Source organism: Staurois parvus, unplaced genomic scaffold, assembly GCF_062004578.1.
Source record: "Staurois parvus isolate SC_StPar_1 unplaced genomic scaffold, SC_StPar_1.0 ptg000347l, whole genome shotgun sequence".
Taxonomy (NCBI): domain Eukaryota; kingdom Metazoa; phylum Chordata; class Amphibia; order Anura; family Ranidae; genus Staurois; species Staurois parvus.
The window spans coordinates 6,905,121-6,926,985 of NW_028318143.1; the positions used below are offsets into that span (position 1 = coordinate 6,905,121).

General features: G+C 40.1%; 1 protein-coding gene across 2 annotated transcripts in view; it reads right to left on the reverse strand.

The window, feature by feature from the left end:
• COL24A1 (collagen type XXIV alpha 1 chain) overlaps positions 1 to 21,865 on the reverse strand; it is a 384,809-nt gene that overhangs the window by 228,698 nt on the left and 134,246 nt on the right. For both annotated transcript variants that reach the window (XM_089684422.1, XM_089684421.1), the window contains exons 5-7: positions 16,810 to 16,863; positions 6,973 to 7,026; positions 4,152 to 4,205 (exon numbers count right to left, since the gene is read on the reverse strand). In XM_089684422.1, the coding sequence (XP_089540548.1) occupies positions 4,152 to 4,205; positions 6,973 to 7,026; positions 16,810 to 16,863 (162 nt within the window). The remainder of the gene's footprint in view (positions 1 to 4,151; positions 4,206 to 6,972; positions 7,027 to 16,809; positions 16,864 to 21,865) is intronic.

Sequence of the window (21,865 nt, forward strand, 5' to 3'; positions counted from 1 at the left end):
CAACTAAACCCTTTTAATGTGAGTTGTTAGACAAGGTAATTTTGTTTTTTGGTAAGTGTGCTGGGAAATTTTCTGCTGTTTATGCTGTGCAAAGCCCTTCTGTTTGCACCTTACGCAAAGCTAGTTATAGACTTGGGTGCTTGCTACTTATCTACACTGCTTGTTGGCTCAATTTGGCATGGGGACATATTGGATGCCTTCAGCTGCCATTGTGCTCTTTCTGGGCATCCAGTGTGTCCCTGAGCCTTTATGGAGGAATGGGCTCCCTCCAGGCAAACCTTCCCTTAATTTATCCACTGCTATACGTGCTCCAACTTGGAGACTCTCAAAACTATAGAGTTAGGGTGTTTCACACTGATCTGTTTTTGATGCACTTTTGTTCAGCTTAAAGGATAAGTTCACCTTTCATAGCATGTTGCATGATACATCCGTACCTGTATACAGAGGAGCCTAGGCAAAGCACTGCGAGGCACATATATTTGCAAATGTGTGCAACTAAACCCTCTGTTTTTAATGTGAATTTTTAGAGAGGGTCAATTTGGATTTTTGTGAGCTAGCTGGTAAGTGTGCTGAGAAATTTTGTAATGTTTGTGTTTAACATACACTGATTAGATTATTTACATTTGTCTTTTACATGTATATTCAGAAACACAGAAAAGTACATACATTTTGTTTAAAAAATGTACTTTCGTATGTCTGAGCATTTTGCCTGTGCTAAAGAATTCAGCACAAGGCTTATTAGGTCTACTAGTGAGAAAGAAGACTAACAGAGAGATAACAAAAATGACCGCCTAACACTATCCAGTTAGTGAGAAATTACTGTATAAAAACAGATGCTCAGCATATACAGCATGTCATAAACACATGGACAATAATAGCATTTGAGAAATGATCATAAAGGGAAGAGCTATTTATAGTCAGTCCAAATTTGGATACACCAAGACAAACAAAAGAAAGTCACGGCTAATATATAATTGCCCTCAAATGTTAACAAAAACACGTTCAAAAGCAATATCATGGCCAATTAACATTCCAGAACCCTGCCTTTACATGCTCGCTCCGTGTTACCTTAGCGTACTGCAAAGTGATTTGTCATGTCACCTTTTATCTTGACACTCCTACCAAGAGAACAAATTATTGTATCCCACAGAAGACACACACGCAGTGCGGGTTATGTACAAATATCATGCGACTGTGCCTTTAACCAAGGCAACTGATCACATCTGCATCATCAGTTAGAGATCAGATAGTCAAGTAGAAGTTAAATGATTGCCTTTACATATAATGGGCATAATGTCTAAAATTGGGAGGAAGGAAAAATATCTGCTGTTTTCAAATTAACCAGTCATGTTCTGATGGGCACTGGAATGTATGCAGCCATAACCTGGTAGCCAGAAGAAGCCAGGCAGGAGAACGCTACTTTGCCTTTAGCACAAAATACCCATTTGTTCATAAGTAGAGATTAGACTGGGGGCTTCTTCATTGCTTTAGTCTCTTCTCACCATAACCAGTAAGGTTATACTGTCTTGTTGGGTCCCAAGCCCTACTCCATAGAAGCATAGTCTCCTAGATTGTAAGCTCGAAAGAGCAGGGCCCTCGAACCCCTCGTGTATTATTGTAGTCTTGTTACTGTATTGTCTCATGTTCTGTCCCCCACTATAATGTACAGCGCTGAGCAAACCTTTCTGGCACTATATAAATACTGTATAATAATAATAATAATAATAATAATAATAATAGAAGCCATGGTTCCCATACACTGCAATGCAGATGGCAAAAAAACTGAAACTGCTGGATGGAGTTTGGAAGAAATTGGCTATATCACGGGTGTCAAACTGGTGGCCCTCCAGCTGTTGCCAAGTCCCATGAGGCACTGCAAGATTGATAGTTACAAGAATGACTCCCAAAGGCAGGGGCAGGGACTTGTAGTTTCGCAAAGCGCTGGAGGGCCGCCAGTTTGACACCTTTGGGCTATTTGGTATTTGGCAGGCCATAGATGGAGCAAACTTCTTTACTGCAACCATGGGTTTATTCCCCCATCACAAAGTCAGTGTTGACAGGGGAATCCCTCCTGCCGAGTCATTATTTTCTCCCGGGAAGGGGGAAGCCGCTAGCGATAACTGCATATAAAATCCAGCAGGCCGGTTGTACCCAAGTTTATTGATTGATCAACTTAGGTACATTCAGCTTGCCCATACATGGTTCAAATTATGGCCGGTTTCTGCTGAACTAGCCGAGATAAAAACCCTCTACGACAGGCCTTGGGCTATACTGTATTTGCACAATACACCAACGGTTCTGGAAGTGTATATGGCCAATAGGGTGTAAAGCAATGATTTGCATGGCTCTGCCCACTATCTTGAAATGAGGAAAAATCCTTGTATTTTTGGGATATGTGATAGAATGAGACCTGTGAATGTCTTTTGTTTTCGTTAGGCTTCACAGTGCTATGCACTGATTAGAGTGAGGGATTTTTTAATTGCTCTACTTCCTTCTCACCAATAACCTGTATGGTTATACTGTCTAAGCTTTTAAAAACACCCTTAAAACGTATCTCTCTCTCACCGCCTGATATCATCAGAATTTTTAATAAGTACACTCTATAATTCAGGTTCTATTGGCAGCTAATACAGCAAATTCTTACCCTTTTTCCTTCGCTGGTACTTGTTTTATGCTATTAAGTTCTTAGCCCCTATGTATGTCTTATCTCTACTATTACACCAATAAAGCAGGTGGGGATATTGACTCATAAGTCCAAAACTGGATAGGAGCTGAGAATTTAAAGTGACTGTAATTTTTTATTTTTTTTGTAAGGTTTTGTAAATAAAAAACCTGCTGTGTGCAATGGCTTTGCACAGAGCATCCCTGATTTTCCTTTTCTAGAGTCCCACTCTGGTGCTCTTGGCTCCTCCTCTTCTCAGTGTGCCACCATAGGAAGCCACTTCCTATCATGGCACACTTGTGGGCTCCCTCCTTAGCCAGGTTGTGTGAGTCCATAAACACAGGCAGTACTGCTTGGCCCTACCCCATCTCTCTCCTGGAGGGGACTGTGGCACATTAGTTTTTCTACCTTAATGCGGAGAATGTATTAAGGGTCTTTAGGACCACTTTGAAAGGGTAGCGATGTTCATTCTGCCTTCTATACAATGTAAGTACACATACTTCTTTTTCCCCACTCTGAAGAAGTCTTTACTACATGGCATTTTTGTGCCACAGAATTCCCTCATCAAAACTGTCCTAGTCAGGTCCAGCCACTTCTGTGAATGTGCACTTTGGAGTTTATTCATTCTTTTGAAAAGTTCATACACCAACTGTCCTGGAGGTGTTTAGATGATCCACAGCACATATGTGCAAAAGGTACAGGAGTCAATTGTGATAATTTTGAAACAGAGGCTCTGCGGCACTGAGATAGAAACACAGTAAAGATTTCGGCATATCTGGAGATGGACATCAAGACCCACCAAGGGTAATATGGCATGGAAGGGTTGGGGTTTGTAAACGTATGTTCCTTTTTGTTTTATCTTAAATAAGACATTTACACTCTTCCTTCCCCCACATCTAACATGTATGCAGTTTTGTTTTCTTTTTTATTGAGGATAGAGTACCTCTTTAACAGGTACTCTCTCCTGCTTTGTCAATTCTTACCTAGGCAAGAATAACATGTGCTTGGCCGGCTGTCACACAGAGGAGACAGGACCAGTCTCAAACAGAGAAAAAAGCAGAGGGGTGGAGTAGTCAGCCTCTGATTTCTTGCTGTTGCTTCTCTGTGGAAAGTGCTCAGAGCCAAGATAAGCTGCCATTTCCTTCCTAGCTGTTTTCGGATCAACCATTGCAGAAAATAGGGAAGGAGCAAGTTGGGCCTCGTAACTAGAATTAGAAAGCACTTCGCAACATTAGACAAAGTAACGTGGAACTACATGAACTTTGTCCCATAGGAGACAGAACAGTAAAAAAAAAAAAAAAGATTATTTTATTCAAACATTGAAAGGTTTAATTAGGTAATTTTGTGGTGACTAGTTGGATCATATGCTGAAGATGGTGGACCTGTATAGGATTATTAAAATGTATATCTTTTATGCAATCTTTTCTTCATAATATACAATTATTAACAATAGCTGTTTAACATTTATCATTCTAAAAATGTACACTACCTGCCGACCAGGTGCTCCAAGATCTCCTATCAATCCCATCAGCCCTTGATCGCCCTACAAGACAGAAAATGTATTGGTGAACTTGAGTGATGTGCACATACTAAACAGTGAATAGTAACTACAAAATCATTACCTAACAGTAACAACTGAACAAAATGAATAACCTGATGTGGCTTGTTACTTAATATTATTGCCCTTTTTCTGAGAAGTAAACTAATAGTTACCCCTAAGATCATACAGGGCACTGCATGGAGTTTACTGATTGGTTCACAGTTTTTATCGGGATCACTCAGTTGCCTAGCTAACCCCTGCTACAAAAAAGCACTGAAGTGGAGCCAAAGAGGGAGAACTTAAAGTAGACCTTGCTTGGAACAGCTAACCTTTATAGATCAGCCCTCACCTACCCATCCTAAATCGCATGAAAACAAATTACTTATCTTAGACCTTCTGAAGTGTTCAGCTACAGGAGGATAATGCCACTTCTTTTTTCTCCTTTTTTTTTGGTAATTTTTTTTAGGTCTTACAATTTAGGAATGGATAATGAGGAGCCTATACAGGGCTTAGTTTTTTGTTGACTGCAAGGTTCACATTAAATGTTGTGTTCAGGTGATGTGAATAAAGTCTATCATCCTTCTACCCACAGACCTGTCTATCCTTTACAATACATGTAGGGCTGCTTTCTACTACAAGCTTTCACCCGTGCATCATGTGAAATGGACATGACCCCACATAGTGATATCTTGTAGTTGAAACATTCTGAGAACACTGTAATGGAAAGGTGGGACTTTGGGTTGGGGAATACAAGGGCAACACTGGGGCAGACAAATCACTTGTTCAATCTGTGCAGCTGTAAAGGTTCTTTAAGTTCCTGGTAGCCAGTTCAGTTATTTATTTATCCTTGTTATGACAGGTACTTATATTTATACAGCGCTTTACAAGTGCAGTATATTGTATATCCACATCAGTCCCTAATCCTTAATGAGCTTATAATCTAAGGTCCCTAACTCACGTTCATACATACATATACTAGGGCCAATTTAGGCAGGAGCCAATTAACCTACCAGCATGTCTTTGGAGTATGGGAGGAAACCTACACAGGCACAGGGAGAACATGCAAACATTGTGCAGGTAGTGCCGTGGTTGAGATTCAAACCAATGACTCTAGTGATGCCTAGCAGAAGTGCTAGTCACTTGGCCACTGTGCTTGAATTTTTATCTCACAACTAAATTTAAAAGAATATAGGCATGAAGGCTGTAACATGCAAGATTGTGGCTGTTGGCTCACCTAATCAGTGACATCTGTCTCAGTGGGGCTTGTCAGAGCCGTTTAGAAGTAGCTAACATCTCATAACCTAAATATAAACATAATCTAAACCTAAATCCTGTATAATAATAATAAGCTAATGCAGAGAACTTTGGCACAGGAAAAAGAAGAATGGGACTGCATATATACTTTTCACATCAAGGAAAATCATGTAAAAAAAAACATCCAAAACCATTAAAAGTAAGCAGAAATAGGCAAAATAAAACTGTACAATCAAATTAATTTAGCTTGAACCTGAGGACTAAACGTGCTCTCAAAATTATATATGAAAAGCCCTTATTAAATATAACCTGCTCTCATCCCATTCTAAGTCCTATACTAAGTACACTGTAAAGGAAAGATGTGTGTACATAGCTAATCTAAGGGCACTCCGGTCCTGTCATGTAATCTTCCCAGCAGCCAGCTTCAGGGGAGAGGAGAGAGCAGCAGAGCCACCACAGACTTTCTACAAGGCATCCATTGTCAGCCATCTCTCCTCCCCAGAGGGAGCAGATCATTTGACTGGACCAGAGCGTCCTGAAATTAGGTAAGTATACACATCTTCCCTTTGCTGGGTAGTTGGTATAGGGCTTAGAATGGGAGTGGGGACAAGTTTAAGCTTAGTTGGGTTTTGACTAGACTTCCACTTTAATTTTGGAATTCCTAGTAATGACCAGAAAAATATTAAAATTGAGAGTATTGTCATATATATACCATTTGAGAAAATCCAACCATGTGTTTATTATTTGTTTCCATTCACAAAGCATAACTAAAAAAAACAAAAAAGACAAAAGACATCATTTGTGTAAATGTGACCTTTCGTGGATGAAGCAGTGTGACCAAAAAAAAAAGTATATAAGCTACCTTTAGTTAGGAGCAAGCCTCATGGCAGACAGCAAGCATTTCAGATTTTGTCTCAAAGACAGGCTTGGCCACCTCTTATTAACATGCAATGGAGAAGCCCAGCTTCTAATTTTTAAAGTGATACTAAAGGTATTTTTTTTTTAAGTAACAAACATAGTATACTTACATGCTCTGTGCAATGGTTTTGCACACAGCAAACCCAAACCTCTTCTTCTCTTATGATTTAAAAAGGAGCCAAAAAACAATGTGATAATAAATGGCTTATATGATCACTATCCTTAAATAAAAAGACATTTTTCTAGCATGATCAAGCATATTTTCCATATCAATGTCAAAATGTAATGATTTCTACCAGGGTGTGCAAACTTTTAAGCACAACTGTATATTTCTTCTATATTAGCCTGGGTGCATGCATGATTCTGTTAGTTCTGAGCACAACAGGCACAGGGGATAGCAGAGTGGGCCTTCTGTTTCCCCAAACCCTATTCTTGAGACCAAAGCAGCCCCTGTTCCTGAACTACTGCTTGTGAATACTTTATTTGTGTGAAATGATCCTTTACGACAATGGAAACCATATAACAAGCAAAACAAGTAAGGGCACATACAAACAACCAAAATGACCGGAGAGATAAAAGAAAATATGTACGTCATTACCTTCTTGCCAGGTGAAGCTTGTCCAGGTGATAATCCGGGATCCCCTTTGGGACCCTAAAAAAGAAATCAAAGATTCTCCATAAATATACAAGTTAAAAGAACAATATCTATTTTTGTCTTGTTTATGTTTTCTTTCATGAAAAGACTTCTTAGAAATGTTTCTGTGGAAAAGCAAGAAAGTAGCTATTCCCACATTATAGTTGTCGAGCTGCTACCCCCAGTTATTACATGTGTGATGTGGGATAGGCAGATCTTTTTTTCTCGACTCTATAAATTGCTTTTCCATAAGCCATAAACAAGGGAATTCTCTTTACTGAGTGCATACTGCAAGCTCACACCAAACTACAGCAATAAACTCCGGCCGCTTTGTCTATTATTGAAGAGGGATTCATTAGAAAAACATTTTTTTCTAAAGTGTATGCATTGCCCACTGATGTTTTTGTACTGTTGGTCTACAAGTCCACTAGTGCAATGTCAAATTTGCTTGATTTAGAGTGCAACTTTCATGCAACTTTACACTCTCTGGCATTCAAGTCGCTAGAAAGTTGCATCAAAGTAGTGCAGGAACCTTTTCAAAGTCGCAGCGACTTTAGGTCCCATAGATTGGAACAGGTGGCATTGAAAGCAATGGGCTGTGCCTTGTCATGCGACTTTATGGGGGTTATTTACTAAAGCTGGAGAGTCCAAAATCAGACTCCCTTCTGCATAGAAACCAATCAGCTTCTAACCTCAGCTTGTTCAATGAAGCTTTGGCAATGAAACCTGGAAGCTGATTGGTTTCTATGCAGAAGGGAGTCTGATTTTGGACTCTCCAGCTTTAGTAAATAAACCCCCATGTGTCCAAAGTCACATGACAAGTCGCACTAGTAGGAACACAGCCTGGATCAGCAAACTATTGTAAGCATCTGTCTATTTCATACTATATTGATGCCTTTCTTTGCTCCAATTTTGTATGGATGATAGGACAGGGGCCTAGCAACAGATGCCCAGTTTTTCTATAAGGCCTCATGCACACCACTTTTAGGAACGTTTGTCATTTATTTTTCTGCCTCTAAATGCCCTTCAATGTTAGCCAATCTGTCCATGCTCACATAGTTGTTTACAGGGCTTTAGATTCAATTATGTGACATCACCAGTCTTCTTCCTCTATTACAGAGAGAAGCAGTTGGTAGTTTGTGTTACTCTATGATGCAGAGAACAGCACCACCAACCAAATGATGTTAGTGAAGTTCTCTGCATCAATTTCCTGTAAGTCTAGGGAACCTTGGTGACCCAGTGGATAGATCCTTGTAGCCCTGGGCTCACAGAAAATAGGTTGAATGACACTTCCCTGATGAGAATGAGAAGTGAAGAACTGGCTCATGTTTCTTTTAAATATGAATACTTCAGTGACCTGAAAAACTGGGGTCAGAGACAGCTAAGCAACTACCATTTTGAGAATGAAACATCAGCAATCGCCGTTTCAATTTCTTGGATTTCCCATCACACTGTCTAGATTACAGTGGTCATCAGGACAAATAAGGAGAGCAAACCTGTTGGAATACAGTGTTCATGTATTTTGTGCAACAACTATTTCAGTATTCAGTAGATATACATTCTTCAACCGGTATATGGCAGAGTTTATATGTCTGTAGCTGCATCTATGGTAAAGTCTATGTCTTCTCTCTGAATAAAGTTTCCTGTTTCCTTGTTGCAAGGAAGCAGAAAAGCACATGTGGACTGTGCACTGTTCTGTAGGGAAATATACAGAAGTTCTAATAGAACCTCCTCAGCATGGATACAGAAAGAAGTAAAAACCTGACAGAGGGTCCAGCCCAATTTTTTCCAAAACTAGAAAAAAAATTATTGACTTTCTTTTAACATATTTGGAAAAACTACATTTTGCTAATGTGTTGTGCCACCAGGGTACCTTTAAAATAAAGCAGACTTCTATTACCACATCAGCAAGGTTTATGTGCTCAAGAAAAGACCTGGTTATTTTTTTAGGTAATGTGTTATCCGAGGAAACTTTACTTGAAGGGTTTCTAGGAATAAACAGACACTGAAAGATAGAATTAATTCTAAATTCCTTTACTGCTGTTGCTTATTCTGCACTCTGCAATCATAAAACCACTACAAATACCAAATTCCAGCTCTTTAAACCCAGTAGTCTTCACAGCTCGCTTCACTTATAATCATCACAAATTACTAACTACTTTTCAAGTGCAAAAAAAAAAAAATCAAGCTATACCTATACAGGAATTTTCTCAAATACCACGGATAAAAGTTTGCATTAACCACAATGACTTAATATAGTGCATGAGCTTAGTTTGTGGTGGGCGTTTGTAGAAACTTGCACATCAAAATAGTGGGATAGCCTTCTGGAGCTATGCAATGATGACATCTGAAAGTGGGTAGGATATACCAGGCAGCAAGTGAACATGTCGCATTGAAAATGATATGTTTAAAGCAGAATAAAATGGGCCAGTGTAAGGATTTGAGCACTTTGACAAGGACTAGACTGTAATGGCTAGACGACTGGGTCAGAGCAACTTCAAAACTCTAACTCTTGTGGGATGTTCCCGTCTGCAGTGGTCAGGACCTACTAAAAGCGGTCCAAGGAAGGAAAACCGGCAAACCACAGGCACGAACATGGGCAGCCAAAGCTCACTGATGCACATGGGGAATGAAGCTGGCCTGTGTAGTCAGATCCAATAGGAGATTTACTCTAGCTCAAATTGCTGAAAACGTTATTGCTAGTTCGCATAGAAAGGTGTCAGAACACAGTGCATCGCAGTTTGTTGTGTATGGGGCTGTGTATCCACAGACCAGTCAGGGTGCACATGCTGACACGTTTCCACAGCAAAAAGCACCAACATTGGGCACATGAGCATCAGAATTGGACCATGGAGCAATGGAAGAAGTTGACCTGGTCTGATGAATTCAAGAATGGTTTGTTGAACACAACAAAAGTGTTTGAGGTGCTGACATAGAATACATTATTCCTATTGTATTCAATTGTATTGTAATTGTACTGTCTGCCCTTTATGTTGTAAAGTGCTGCACAAACTGTTGGTGCCATATAAATCCTGTATAATAGTAATAATAATATTAATGTAAAAAACCTTCTGCCTTTAGAAACGCTTTAAGCTGGTACCATTTCCCTAGGTTTTGTTTCATTGTAGCTGCTTTCACTTGCAGCATCCTATGGAGCCACCCTTGCATACAAAGACTAGAGGTGTTCCTCCCAGCACTTTATGTATCAATAGAAACACACAGCCCCATAGCCTAGGATAATAAGACACTCCCCTTCTCTTCCCTCCTCTGTGCTCCCTTTTCCAAGCTAATAGTCTGACTCAATACTGTAGCAGGAGGCAGCAGCATTGAAAGTTGTAAACTAGGAGCTGGTCTCTTGTGTCATATTTATTATATTTTCCTAGAGGAGCCTGCAAAGTCTTGCACCCACGATCGGTGGATCACAGGTGCAGTGTCAGGTTCCTGCACACTCTCCCTCAAGCTTTCTGCCTGTACCTCCGTACAGGTTTTCAGCTAGAAAGCTAGAGGAGGAGTGAATGGACTATTGGTCCATTGAGAACTCCAAATTCATCTGTTGGCAGATGGGACTTGTAGTTTCTTCATTCACAGATCCCTGTGAATAACTGATGAAGCTGTATGGACAGAGCCCCGCACAGCCACGCCGATTTCAAATGTGACAGTGGCTGCAGGGGAGAGGATCCCCCTCACAGGGGAAGAGGGGAGCAAGAAATGCAACATGTTACACCTTAAATAAGAGTGTAATATGTATCTGAAGGTGAACTTATCCTTTAAATTCAAGGTGAAACCAAAAGCGACTTAGAGTAAGTTTGATGCAGCTCAGAAGCAGCTTTCCCAAAACCAAAACTTAACAATAATCAGTTTCATTTCATATGGATGACCAACCAACTTCCTAATAAAGTATAAAAACCAATCCATTCCCAGAGGGCTGCTTGCCATCACTTTCTGTGATGAGTCTTTGAAGCTTTGTGAGTTCCTTATGATGGGATTTAGTAGTCATTCACATCTTGCAATAAGAAAAGGCAGCATGCTTCACAAGCAGGTTATGGGAGTGGCCTCAGGTAGAAAGGAGTGATCAAAGAGTCGCTATCTGGATACTGAAACAGGAGTCTGATTCAAAGCATGCACAGCTAGTTTCAGAGAGATAAGCTGGCATCATGAAGATTAAGCTTGTCAGCCTGTCTAGTAGTAGTTATTTCATCACATTCAACTAGACTTGTTCCTGAATGCTGAACATGTTTTGAAGCTCATCCAAGCCACTTCTTCAGCTCTACTGTGTCGGAAAATACCCCAGCATATATATTTAAAAAGTTAGCACTGACACCTTGATCCAATTAACATGGAAAGGCAGATGTTATTGTCTAAGGAGAGGATGGGAAGTGTGAAAATTGTGGAACAACCCTGTACTAGTTACATAATCCCATCCTTGGTGGTAGAGAGGGGGTACAGATGTTAAAACAGCATTATATCCTGAAGACAGATGGTGTTGAAGGCCCCCACCCCTGTTTAATGATGGTTGTTTCGGTTTGAAGTAGATGGCCTCTTTCACATCTCATTCAAAAACGTTGTCCTCTCTTTCCAAAATGTACACTTCACTGTTCTCAAAAGAATGTCCCCTTTCCTCAGGGAGTAGGAAAACGGCTGAGCCTTGACCTGTAGAATCTGCCATTCTATGTTGGATCATTGATTTGTTGAGAGGTTGTAGAATCTGCCATTCTATGTTGGATCATTGATTTGTTGAGAGGTTGTATCATCTCTCCAATGTACAGGTCTTTGCATTCCTCTTACTACACTGTATATACCAAGCTTGTGTTTGGGTGTTAGGTCATTTGGATGTACTAGCTTTGTCTTGGTGTATTGCAGAGCTCAAAAGGCAGAGAGATGCGATGTTTGTTAAAGATCCTTCTGAGTTTTTCTAACACTATTCATGTTATGCATCTTCCTTCTGTTTGATGGTTCTATGTTTCTGCTTGTTTTCCATGGATGCCCATGGTGACTGGATCAAGAGGCTGGTGTTACCCATGTGGATATAAATGCTGGATATGTTTGGATGCTTTTCCACATCCACATGGTCCAGCCTACCAAGAAGCTGCCAATTGTAACGGGCCAATCATTTGGGGCCAAGGCATTCCCCGCCTCATAGCCACATGTACACATGCCCCTTGTATATGTGCAGCTACACAGAAGAGCATGCCCCTGCCACAGAAAATGACTTATTACAGGCAACAGTTTCCTGACAGACTTGGCCACGTGGGTCGGAAGAGCATCCATACACGTCCTAGCTCATCCTTAATGCTGAAGTATTTTCCTGACACTCATTGAAACTGAAGTTGTGGCTTGGACAAGCTACCATTTGTCTTTAACATTGCAGAATAAGTCCAGTCAAGTCGGATTAACTAGAAATACCACGACCTGGATATCTAGGTCACCCCTAAATGCTGGAGTATTTTCCTGATTAGAATGGAAGTGGCTTGGACAAGCTACCAAACATCTTCAACATTGCAGGACAAGTCCAGGTGACTATGACTAATTACTAGAAATACCACGACCTGGATATCTAGGTCACCCCTAAATGCTGGAGTATTTTCCTGATTAGAATGGAAGTGGCTTGGACAAGCTACCAAACATCTTCAACATTGCAGGACAAGTCCAGGTGACTATGACTAATTACTAGATATACCATGACCTGGATAAATCACACGAGAGCACATTATACTGTAGAGCATTTTGTGACAGGTTTGCAGAGTCAAGGCACGCGCAGAGAGTTCAGACAAGTGCACGATACCCTGTATCTCAATGTTTAGGGATGAACCTGACAGCGCCCCAGTAAAGCGTTTCACACTTTGCTAAGCAGTAATTCCAGCCAAAGCACATGATCCCTTGTGAGTTTTTCAACAAGAAATAAAGATAAGGTAAGTGGAAAGGGTTTAATCGTATTACATAGGGGATTAGCTCACATACTAAAACAGCTGTTTTATCTCACACAGGAAGACTTCATGTAAAGTTATAATATTTTTGTCTTTGTGTACTTAAAAAACCCTTTTGTATTAGGGATCTGTGAGCTGAGAGCTTTGATACGGCTGTTTAACACATGCTCGCCTTATTATTACAAGCACATGCGACACATTGCTCTCCAATAGCCAGACAACACAATTACTTAACTTCAAAGCCTTTGACTGTGACTGGCTGCAATTCAGTGAATGAAATGAAGACATATGTCTTAGAAACCACAACAAAGTCACTGTCTGTTTCCACCCTGGATCCTGTCTTACAAACCGGCACTTTTCAATGCGGCAGAAAGAGAGGGGAGCACTTATTTTATCAATGACTGACCCCAATAAAATATCAGTCACCCTCTTGATACCTTAAAGAAACGGCTGTATTTACTTCTTCTGAAAATGTCATATGCCTGAATCGGTTGATCCCTAGGATGTACATCCTGGTGGTCCAATGAACCAGAACCATCACCGATGGACTCAGGACTTGTGATCTCTCACTTACTAGCCTCACTAAGCAGCAAAACCATACGACCAGTATGACTAGCGTTTTTGAAGGAGATCTATAATAACAAAAATACATATTTCACTCATAACAATTTACTGTTATGATACATTATTTTCAATTTGAATAATTTGGTCCCATTGTTTTACAATTCAGAAAATTAACCACTGGAAGGAGCCCAAAAAGGACAATCAAAAGTAATAGTAACTAATGTGTTATCATTATCCTGAAACTGCCATTGCTGAACTCTGAAAATGACTGTTTTCTGGCAAGCATACTGATCCAGTGGCTTCAGTACTTCCCAAGTCACTGACTCAGAATAATTATGAAAATTAGGCATTTTACCTTCTCTTACTGAAAACTTGTGTCAGGTCAGTGATTCATGGAGTATTGAAATCATAGACCATCAAGCAACTTTCATTTCCAGAAGGAGGTCAACGGTTAAAGCCTCCATATTTCCCTCAGTACAGGTTTGCTTCAACCTAAGGCTAAAGATGGCCATAAAGAGACTACATTTCAGCTATTTTCTGATCCATGGGTGGCCTTGCCGGCACCACCCATTTTCTAAATTCGGAGGAGCTGAGTGAAAATTTGTTGGTCCAACAGTGACAGTTCTGTAATTTTGAAGATGTTTCGTAGCTGCTCCAAGCCATTTCCTGGAGAAACTATTAAATGTCTTCAAAGTTATGGGACATGTTCAGTTGAATGTGTCAGGAACTGATGTTGGAAAGACCTAGCTCTTAACTGGGATTCCAATTCATCCCAAAGATGTTCAGTAGGGTTGATGTCATGGCCAGTTGAGTAACTTCACACCAAACTCATCAAACCATGTCTATGTGGAGTTGGCTTTGTGCACTTAGACATAGTCATGCAGAAACAGAAAAGGGCCTTCCCTAAACTGTTACCACAAGGTTGGAGGTAAAAATTTGCCTAAAGTCATTTTGTATGTTGTGACATCAACAATACTCTTTTCTGGAAACACCTGAACTCAATAATATAGAGTGGTGCCTGCATACTTTTGGCCATATATTGTAGATGATTGGTACTTCTTGATTTTCAATGGGTTGTTCTACTGTGCTCATGATCACTGCTGCCTGTACTTCTAAAAGAACCCCAAATTTGTAAGCTAAGGAAAGGCAGTGGGAGGATCAAAAAAATTTTTAGATAAGCCCTTGCACAACAAAACTAGTCAATTTTACTGATCTGACAGAACACATACTGTATATTAGAGTGATAACAAAATTTAAAATAGAAATTGCATTTACTGAAATGTGAATTTAGAGGACTGAGGATTGGAGGAGAAAACATAATAGCTATTGATAAACTTGAAAGAAGTATAGCCAGTGCTATTTTGACTATACTGTACTTCTATGGATCACAAGAGTGCAGTTTGTTCTGCACTCCTGTGATACGTTTTCAGCAATCAGGCTAGAAACTACAGTCAGCTGATGTCACTCAGCTGGTCCACTCTCAGGAAAGGTCCCGACTTTACAGTTGGGATCCACCCAGATACCTGGACCGATAGCTGGCTCAGCCTCTCAGCATGCCTCCGGGAGATTGATCCAGACACTCCCTCCCCCTCCACAGCCCAACGCTCCAGTGAGAACTGGAGAGGCAGAGCAGAGAGCTGGAGACTGACAGTCACCGCTCTCTGCTGAGAGCGGAGGGGGAGAACTGAGCAATCAGCTGTGTTTTAGAACTCGGAGTAGAGCCAGCAGGGGACAGCTGCAGTTGGGATCGGTACTGTAGCCATTCCTCCTGTAGCAATCTTGCGTTCAGAGATGGACGCAGTGCCACCATTTTGTCAAGTCACATCCATTTGTTAACAGCATACATTTCTCCCTCAATCCTAACTAAAACTAAATCCCTACTTGTCCTTTCTGAATTATACTGCCACATGTAATCTCAAAAAATATAGGTACTTATTTCAATTCAGATTTAATGATGTCTTACAATACAGAATTAAATATTTGCAAAACATAGGTACACACTCCCTCCTTACAAAATTCTATTGCATCGCCTTTTTTGGCTACAGGCAATTTATAGCCGAATATTGTTGTTTTTTTAGCATTGTATTTTATATATTTAGAATGTGATTCCTGAAATGGTACACCAGATGGAACTTTTTTGATTGGCAGATTTTTATTTGCACTTCTGCTCTCAGATGTGTGGAATTTAGTAGTAAAGATATGATTTTAGAAAAAGTTGGTCTTTGCCCACTCATACCTAAAACAGTGCAACGTTTTTGCACAAATATAATTTGTTCGGCAGTTTAGTATGTTGTATATTATGCAACTGTAGCCTTATCTACCTTAAGAATATGCAAGATGAGAAGTTTCTTAACTTCCTTACTATAAGCTCATTTATGCCATTGAATGTTAGCCACATAAGACCCTTATTTGTCATTTTATTTAAGGTACCACCTGTATTCCCCCTATATTGTAAATCGCTGCACAAACTGTTGGCGCTATATAAATCCTGTATAATAATAATAATAATCTAGGTGAATATGATTTTTTTGCTATTCCCATGCTTCTCTTTAATTTTGTTTTTAACAACATTATGTTTTACAATGTTTCACTATTTTTCATAAAAGCTATTTTGTAACTAAATGTGTTACACACAATGCATCCAAGAATTTCAGGGAACACACAATGCTGGGCTTTCTGATAGGAAAATCCAGCACTACCAGCATGCTTACTGGCAGATGATGTATAACTGAATACTGTTAGGTATGAGGCAGGGGGCATGTCCCTTTTCCTAGGTCACGCAGTATTATGTATGATCTAATCTCTCCTGTCTATTTAGAGCATGCTGATTATATCATCTACTGACTGCATGTTGTAAATATAAAATAACAAAGCGCAATATGTCATATATAGCTGATTTTTGTAATCATAAAGATAGTACTCAAATAACTAAAAAGCTATAGATTAAAAAAAAAAATACACATTTTCTAGGCCCATGTACCAGGTGGCTTTTCTTTTTACTTTTTTTTTTTTTTTTAGTAAACACACCCAGCAGCATACTGAATGTATTAGGTAAAGGTGAACATTTTCCAGAGTGTGAAAGCTTGGGGGCTTCTTGACAGTTTTCCCTAATATCATCACCTTTTTACTTGGCGGTGTTTGAGAGGAGAACAAACTTTTCTGCTTTGAAACCCTTTTCTAATGTAATTTAGTTAATATCTTACAACGTTGAAAAAAACTCCCCTCTAGCATTGAAGTTACAGTGTTATGATTTAGAAGCATCATGTGAAATTGCAACGGCTTGTTGTGCATCTGTTGTATGAGATTCACTTACTTTTGGACCAGGTGAGCCAGGTAATCCAGGATTGCCATGAGGTCCAACCATTCCCTGCAAGATAAAATCCAGAATTAAAGCCGCTATAGACTTCTCACAAATTAATATTTTTGCTAAAAAATAAGGTTTTGCTCTTCCTTTGTAAAAACACAACTGCAGGCAGAGATAAAAGACAATGTAATACAGCTCTGTGTTCACTGGGATCCCATTCACACACGTTATGTTAATGCACATGTGGTCATGCTCCTGTAAATGTACATTGCATAAGGCAACCCAATGAAATCAACGGACTTAAAGTGCACCAAAACGTCTCAAAAAATGTTTTGCCGCAAAGCAATATGGTGTGTTGCCATATGCTGCAATACATGTGTTGCCTTATTGCACTGGGGTGCTATTCAAAATGAATGGTACTATAGTGCATCAACATGTGTAACATTCATTGGGGCATATTGCAACATGTTAATGTATGGCATAGTTAAATTAGCACAAAAAAAATGTATTAAATTCAATCCAATCCCAACAGCAAAAAAACAAAAAAATTGCAGCTTAAAAGTCCTTTGATGTGGTGGCTGCATTGGGTTAATTTTTTCACCAAGTGATTTTACCAGTAAACCATTTCCTGCCATAGGGTGACAATGCCCACTCACAGTACTATGTTTATGGAGAAGTAGTGTTGTCACCCTAGGACAGGAAGTGTTTTAGGAGTGCAGAACACTCCTCCTCTGCAAAGCGAAACAAAAACGAGAAGCGCACCAACCTTGTGCATCAGTAACCAAAATTTTGAAGGGCATCCCTTCTTCATCAGAGCTATGGATATGGGATGCCCTTCGAAACGCATCAGCTGTACTGAGTGTCTACCCTCATGATGGGATTCGCGCTGGCTCCTTATCTTTCAAGTTCCTCTGAGGACTTACCTGCCTGATTTTATTCAAAGTTTGTGAGTATCTTTTGTAATTAATAAATTTTGGTTACTGAGGTAATGCGCAAGGTTGGTTTTCTTCTCATTTTTGTTTCGCTTTCAAGTATTGGTCGGGCTTCCCCAGCCATGTTTGGAGCTGCACAACTCTATATGCATTAGTGGTCGATTTTTCCAGTTCTGGTTCCATCCATCCGACACCCGCCTGGGTCCTAGAGCGCAGGAGAAGTCGTGTCTGGAACACTCCTCCTCTCCATACTATAGTGGAGAGGTGTTCTCTAGCCACTTGCCCTCCGGAGGATTTTACCCCCTTCATAACCAGGCCATTTTTGCTATTTTGTCACTGGGTTACTTTAACTGGTAATTGCGCGGTCATGAAACACTGTACCCAAATTACATTTATATAATTGTTTTCACAGAAAGAGAGCTTTTTTATGCTGGTATTCGATCGCCACTGGGTTTTTCATCTATTTTATTATATAAAAAAAAGACCAAAAATTAAAAAAGACAAAAAACAAAAAGACAATATTTTTCACTTTCTGCTATAAAACATGTTCAATAAAAGAACTTAAGGTGATTCTAAAGTCTTATTTTTTTTTTAAGAAAAAATAACAAACATGTCTATACTTATTTGCTGTGTACAGTGGTGTTGCACAGAGCAGCACGGATCCTCTTCTTGGGTCCCCTACCGGTGCTCCTGGCCCCTCCCTCCTATCAGTTGCCCACACAGCAAGCAGCTTACACACACAAAGCCGCTGCTCAGCCCTGCCCCCCCCCCCTCTCTTCTCATTAGCTCACTGGTTGTGATTGACAGTAGTGGGAGCCCCAGGATAGCTGAGATTCCAGTGCACATCGCTGGATCAAGAGGGGGCTTAGGTCAGTATTGGGGGGGCTACTGCATACAGAAGGTTTTTTACCTTCATGCACAGAATGCATAAAGTTAAATAACCTTCAGCCTTTAAAGCCACTTCAAAAATATCAAATTTCTTTATAAGGCCAAAATGTATTCTGCTAATATATTTTTGGTAAAAAAGAATACCAATAAATGTATATTGATCACTTTGCGTGAAAGCTATAGCATCTAGAAACTATGATATATATACTGGAATTATTTATTTATTTTTATAGTAGTAATAGCGGTGATCAGTGATTTATAGCAGGACTGTGATAGTATGGCGGGCAATCTGACACTAACTGACACTTTGTGGGAACCAGTGACACTAATACAGTGATCAGTGCTAATAATCTACACTGACACTGTACTAATGACATTTGCTGGCAAGGGACTAACATCTGGGGCAATCAAAGGGTTAACTGTGTGCATAACAGTGCTTGGTGAATTCATTGTATGCTGTTTTTGCAGGGAAACAAAAAAATGGCATATCCCCACTGACAGGACAAAGTTCTGTGTTGTTTACATTCATGGAGCTCTGTCCTGTCTTTCTCTTCGCCAGCCATCGGGTCCTGGTCAGAAATCATTGTCTGGGACCTGCTGATCAGCTTGTGCTGTGACTAATCACAGCCCATCCGGGGCGGCAGGTGCGTGTACCCTACCCGAGAGACGGATGCTGTATCAGTTAAAAGAGAAGTTTTTTTTGTTTTTTTTTTAAATCATACTTTCTAGGTGGATGCTGTATCTGTCACACTTGAGCGATTTTAAGCTTGAAAATCGAAGCTCAAAAAATGTTCAAACCTAAAAAAATCAATTGTTCTCTATGGTGCCTGTTCACACCTGATCGTGCGAATAGACAGCATAGAGAACAATTGATTTTTTAAGTCTGAGCGTTTTTGGAGCTTCAAGCTACAAATCGCTCAAGTGTGAATGCAGCCTCTGGGTGAGGACTGAGCGATCAGACATCGCTGATCGATCAGTTCTCCCTGCTGCTCTAAGCAGAATGCTGGTGACTGTATGTCACCGCTGTCTGCTCTACCCTCACTGGAGCCCTGGGCTGTGAAGGGGGGTGAAAGCGGCTGGAACAGGCCCTCAGCGGATCGCTGAGAGGCTGAGCCAGGTGCGTCTCAGGCTCCTGGGTGGATCCCGACCATATGGTTGCGATCTTTCTTCAGCTTGGACCGGCTGAGTGATGTGGGCTTAAGTCTGCTGTCAGCTGAAAACAGGTCACAGGAGTGCAGAACGAACTGCAACCCTGTGATCCACAGGGAAAGTGCAGCCAAAAGAGCTTTGGCTGTACTTCTCCTTTAAGAAGCTACCATAATTTACAATCAGAATTTACTGCCTGCTTCTCTGTTTCTACCATGTAATCTCAAATTTTGATCAAAATACAATTATATTCATAAACAAAGCATCTCAGTGCTGGTGATTGATGCAAAGTAATCGATAATATTCCACCTTGGCTGATCAACTCAGTTTGATTTAATTCAATCAAAACTGAGTCTAAATTGATCAGAAGGGAAACTATGGCTATTTGACTGTTTGCAGATTCGATTGCTTTGATTTAATCGCACATCAATCGGATAAAATAATTATTTAATTGATGTGGCCAGGTATGACCCCCAAGTGTGCACAGCTAAAATTCAGTCTTTCTGTGATGACTATGGAAGAATACACAGCGGGGCAGATTTGCATCAGATGCAGTAGGACTGTGTTGGGCGGCTATTTCAGCGCAGTGCGGAAGTAATACAACTAATAAAATTATTCCATAAACAAACTTATATATACAATAGTGCAGTGCTCTAAATCACTTAAGACCTCATCAATGTTCAATCAAACATATAAACCTCCTTGGTGTAACTTAGAATTAAAGTTCATAATGCAGTCCATTTATAAAGTCTTCAAGTTATATATGACTCTTATCCTCCGTGAATATATTTTATCCAGCACCAATTGTGAATTGCACCATATGCTGTCTGTGTTTCCAAACACCAAGTGTTCCCTCCAGTCTCCGAGAACTTTCACCTCCAATACACATACAACAGAGTATATGATCAAATATTCCAGGTACCACTACAGCCTCCATCCACTGGGGCCTCCCTTGGGATGTCAATTCACATCTTCCCAAACAACATCTGAGTGTGCCTTTAAGGTGGTATGGATATTCATGTGTCCTTTATCAGATCTCTCATCAGAATAGGCACATACAAAGAACCTCCATAGTGTAGTAATCTCTTAAAAATGCCAAATTTATTAAAGAATTGCACTCACACTATAAAAGGTAGGTTAATTGGATCCTGTCTAAATAGGCCCTAGTATGTGTATGAATGTAAGTCAGGGACTTTAGATTGTACGCCGCTTGAAGGTTAGGGACTGATGTGGATGTAAAATATATATGTAAAGCACTGTGTAAATTGATGGCGCTATATAAGTACCTGTAATAAATAAATAAATAAAATAAATACATAACACCTTCAAGTCTCCTGATGAAGTCACGTGACTGTGGCGTAACGCGTAGAGTGCATAGCGGTGACAGCGCAGACTAGAAATGATGCACAGAGAGTTCGGTATTCGTTCCTATTGTTTGTTTGAAGGCGTTCTGTATTTACTTTAAAGTGTGAGTGTAATTCTTCAATAAATGCCTTGGCTCCAACCTAGCCAGTTCACAGCATCGTGTTGTGATTGAGTGCTCTGAAGTATGGCAGGCCTTAATGTTTCCCAGTACAGTGCAGTGTGAGGCAGCCTATCACCTTGCACCTTTCAGCAGCCAAGAGAACTTAATGAAAAGTCACTGTTTGCCATTTCAATAAAGTTTGTTTAACAGAAAAAACAAAGTGAATAGCGCAATGTGCCGTGATTGGTGCATCGCCACTGCTGTGACCCCATGGCTTCCCACTGCACACCAGCTGTTGCGTTGTAATGCAGCAGCTGGTGTGAATGTACCCTTAGGCTGGCCATACATTATACAATTATCTTCCAATTTTCTGCCCAATTTCCTTTAGATTTACCTTCAACTGTGTAGTGCAAGGGCCTGCCTAATTGGATACACCTGAAAGTGTTGTTTAGGTTTATCCTCCTATTATATGGTTTGTGGTAAATCTAAACCAAAAATCTCCAGATAATTGTATAATGTATGGCCAGCCTTAGGCTGGCCATATATTATACAATTTTCTTGAGAATTTTGCTTTAGATTTACCAAAAAACATATAATATGAGGTGAAACCTAAACAACACTTTCAATTGTATCC